Source organism: Plectropomus leopardus, unplaced genomic scaffold (assembly GCF_008729295.1).
Source record: "Plectropomus leopardus isolate mb unplaced genomic scaffold, YSFRI_Pleo_2.0 unplaced_scaffold13436, whole genome shotgun sequence".
NCBI lineage: Eukaryota > Metazoa > Chordata > Actinopteri > Perciformes > Serranidae > Plectropomus > Plectropomus leopardus.
The window spans coordinates 1-3123 of NW_024614321.1; the positions used below are offsets into that span (position 1 = coordinate 1).

Consider the following 3123-nt stretch of genomic DNA (forward strand, 5'->3'; position numbering starts at 1 on the left):
ATAAATAGAGAGGCTAAAATTATTGGTGGACAATAAAATTCATGACACATCTTTGATGAATCATGCTTAAGGATATATCTATAATGTCCCTACATCACCTCTGAACAGACAGAACGATGCTGAAACGGGCCTTAATATCAGAGATTTGTATTTCCCATTTTTGCTGAGCAACAGTTTTGTGTGAAAGGAAATAAAAGCCTGTCTCATATAGATGCCTGTCCCAAATATAAACCTGCTGAGGTCAGTGATTTAAGCAATAATAGCCCCGGCTATTAATTAAAGTTTCACGGTATTTCAGAATTCAATGTCATGTTGCAAAAATTAAAACCTATATGTGGAGTGCTTCTTTTGTTCTTAATGTATGTTTTGAGGGTTTTCCTGTCTTGTAATTATTCATTAGTGTCTTCAGCATCTCATCACTTAAATCTGTCAGGCTGAGTGTGTTTCTCGGCTCATCCTCTCTGTCGACCACAGCTTGTATTATTAATAAGTTGGCTCAGCTATTTAGGTCCCCAATCTGGTCTAGAATAAAGTAGAATGACTGAACAGAATAAAGACACATTTCTGATGAAGTGACGGTCGGCAAAACGTCAGCATCTGCACCTTTGTATGATCTGTTTCTTTCATGCTTCTTTTTGTGGGAGTGTATCCTCAGTCTCATTGAAGGTTTGGAGATGTTTTATTCTATTAAAACTGTATTATTTGTAAATTTGGGAGTTATATTTGTCGATTTGTTGTGTGTTTTCTGATAATCACCCTGGTCTTCATTATGCTGGTTCTTTAAATATCTTTCAAGCATTATAACAAATGTCAGTATAGCGAGAAAAACAAATAACCAGCTTGTGCTGTTTTCTGTTTGTTTGTTTTTTGGTTTTTTTTGCATCTGCCCTGAAACTGTGTTAGCCATAATGACCACTTTCCTTCTCAGTGAGGTTCTACATTCAAGTTTTCTGGTAAAACTGTGTTACTTTTAAATGTACCTTTTCTACCTCACTAAGAAAAAAAGCAATGCATTTTTTCTCTTTGCATTTTTTATTTACTTGAGGCTTAACAATTTGTGGTCAAGTATTCCTACACACTGAGCTGACTGAATAAAAAGCTGAAAAATATCCTTCATCCTGTGATTTTTCTTCGTTTTAAGACGGTTACCTTCTGCCTCTGTCTTTATTCACTCTAGAGTGATAACCAGGTTGCCATGGTGATCCTCCTGCAGCATAGCAACAACCTCAGCATCGGCCATAGCTCAGTGTCGGACCCCACCGCCGCCGGCGCGCTGAGCCGGGCGGGTCACACCGCGGCGGCCGTTGTCCTCGGGTTCATCCTGGTGCTGGGTTTCCTCGGTAACTTCCTCGTGCTGTTGGTGTTCTCGCGCTTTCCCGGGCTGGTGACCCCAGTGAACCTGCTGCTGATCAACATCAGCATCAGCGACATGCTGGTCTGCATCTTCGGGACTCCCCTCAGCTTCGCGGCCAGTGTGCGCGGCAGGTGGCTGACCGGGTCCTACGGGTGCCGGTGGTACGGTTTCTCCAACGCGTTTTTCGGTGAGTGATCGCATTGAAACTCCTGTACGCAATTTAACCCTTTGAAACACAATTTTAAATATAAAAACATGATAACCATAAATATAGTTTTCAGGACATTTTCCCCTATTTTTATTTTTTAAAATCATTTTCGAATAATCCTCCCCTCGCTTTAAGCTAATTTTTCTTGTCACCTTTTGCTAATTTCTTGCAAGTTGTGGGAATTTTTTGCTAAATTGTTTTTTTGCTTTTATCACCCTGTTTTCAAAATAGAAAAAGAATCAGCTCAGGTTACAAAAATAACTTCTTAAAGGCGTCTGAGCAGCACAAGAACACTGATGTAGATTCAGTTTTGAAAGGGTTAATTGGCAGTTTAATCTATAACAATGCATCAGATGAACTGGTTGATCATGCATTTTGGATGTCATACCTTAATCTGCAAAGCAAATGATAACTACAGATGTTGGGTGAATGCAGTGGAGTGAAAAGTAAATGTTTAGTGGTTTTTGTTCACTAACGGTCTAATAACTGAAGAGTTTCTCTGATGTTTGGATCAGTATGAGCTCTAACTGCTTTCTTATGATGTCTGTCTCTCTCCCTCTCTGTCAGGTATGGTGTCCCTTGTGTCCCTCTCTCTGCTGTCCTTAGAGCGATACACTGTGGTGCTCAGCAGTACACAGTCAGACTCCTCTCAGTACCGCAGGGCCAGACTCGCTGTTGCGGCCTCATGGTTCTACTCGCTGGTCTGGACTCTGCCGCCTCTGCTGGGCTGGAGCAGGTCTGTGCTGCCCAAACATTAACCCATCCCTTTACTCACTAGATCATTCACTCAGACTGATTATGCTAAAACTGCTGGTGCTGGTTTATTCACCTAACCCCTTGAAACTTGAGCATATTGGCTTGATTTCTTTCAAAAACATGGGAAGAAGGCATTAAACAACAATAGAAGAAATGACCCCAAAATTGGCAATATATTTGTAAAAAGTACAAGAAAATTACCCGAAAATGAGAAAAAAAGCAAAGTGCTTAAAATGTAAAATAATAAATAACATATTTTTTAACATGAATTGTGATAATTATGAATATAGTTTTTTCCTACACATTTTTCTTTTACTTTTAAAAAGTAATTTTCTAAATCTACTATTCATGGAAAATTTCTTACCAAGTTGGTCATTGATGTTTTCCCATGTTTTCAACAAAACTGCACCAATTTGTCCAGGCTTCAAAGGTTTAAATACTTGTTGAAGGCACCTGAAAGGACAAGAAAAGAAAAGGGATGTCATTCCAGGGTTCATAGGGTCAATAAAAAACTGAATTAAGTGTGAGTGGAGTGACTCTAAAAGAAAAGAACTTAAAAAAGGCACAAATTTTGGTCAACTTCACAACAGGTTACTCTGACTTCCTGAATTAAAATGTTTGTTTTACAGTTTAATGAAAATGATAATCAGTAATGCCCCTAAAAAAACTTTTTCACACTTTTAAAGTAAAATATCGGGCTGTTATTTATTGATAAACCATATCATATGCATGTCTCAAATAAGACAAAATGAAATCAAAAATGAAGAAAGGGCTCTCCACACACTAAATATCAGTTGTGGGCGAT

At 38.7% G+C, this 3123-nt stretch overlaps 1 protein-coding gene across 1 annotated transcript; it reads left to right on the forward strand.

Moving 5' to 3' along the window:
* The first annotated feature begins 1066 nt into the window (after window positions 1-1066).
* On the forward strand, window positions 1067-2432 carry LOC121963960 (opsin-3-like). The gene is made up of 2 exons (XM_042514196.1): window positions 1067-1541; window positions 2130-2432. The coding sequence occupies exons 1-2, from the start codon at window positions 1196-1198 to the stop codon at window positions 2318-2320; spliced, it is 537 nt and encodes a 178-aa protein (XP_042370130.1). The 5' UTR covers window positions 1067-1195; the 3' UTR covers window positions 2321-2432.
* The last annotated feature ends 691 nt before the right edge of the window (window positions 2433-3123 follow it).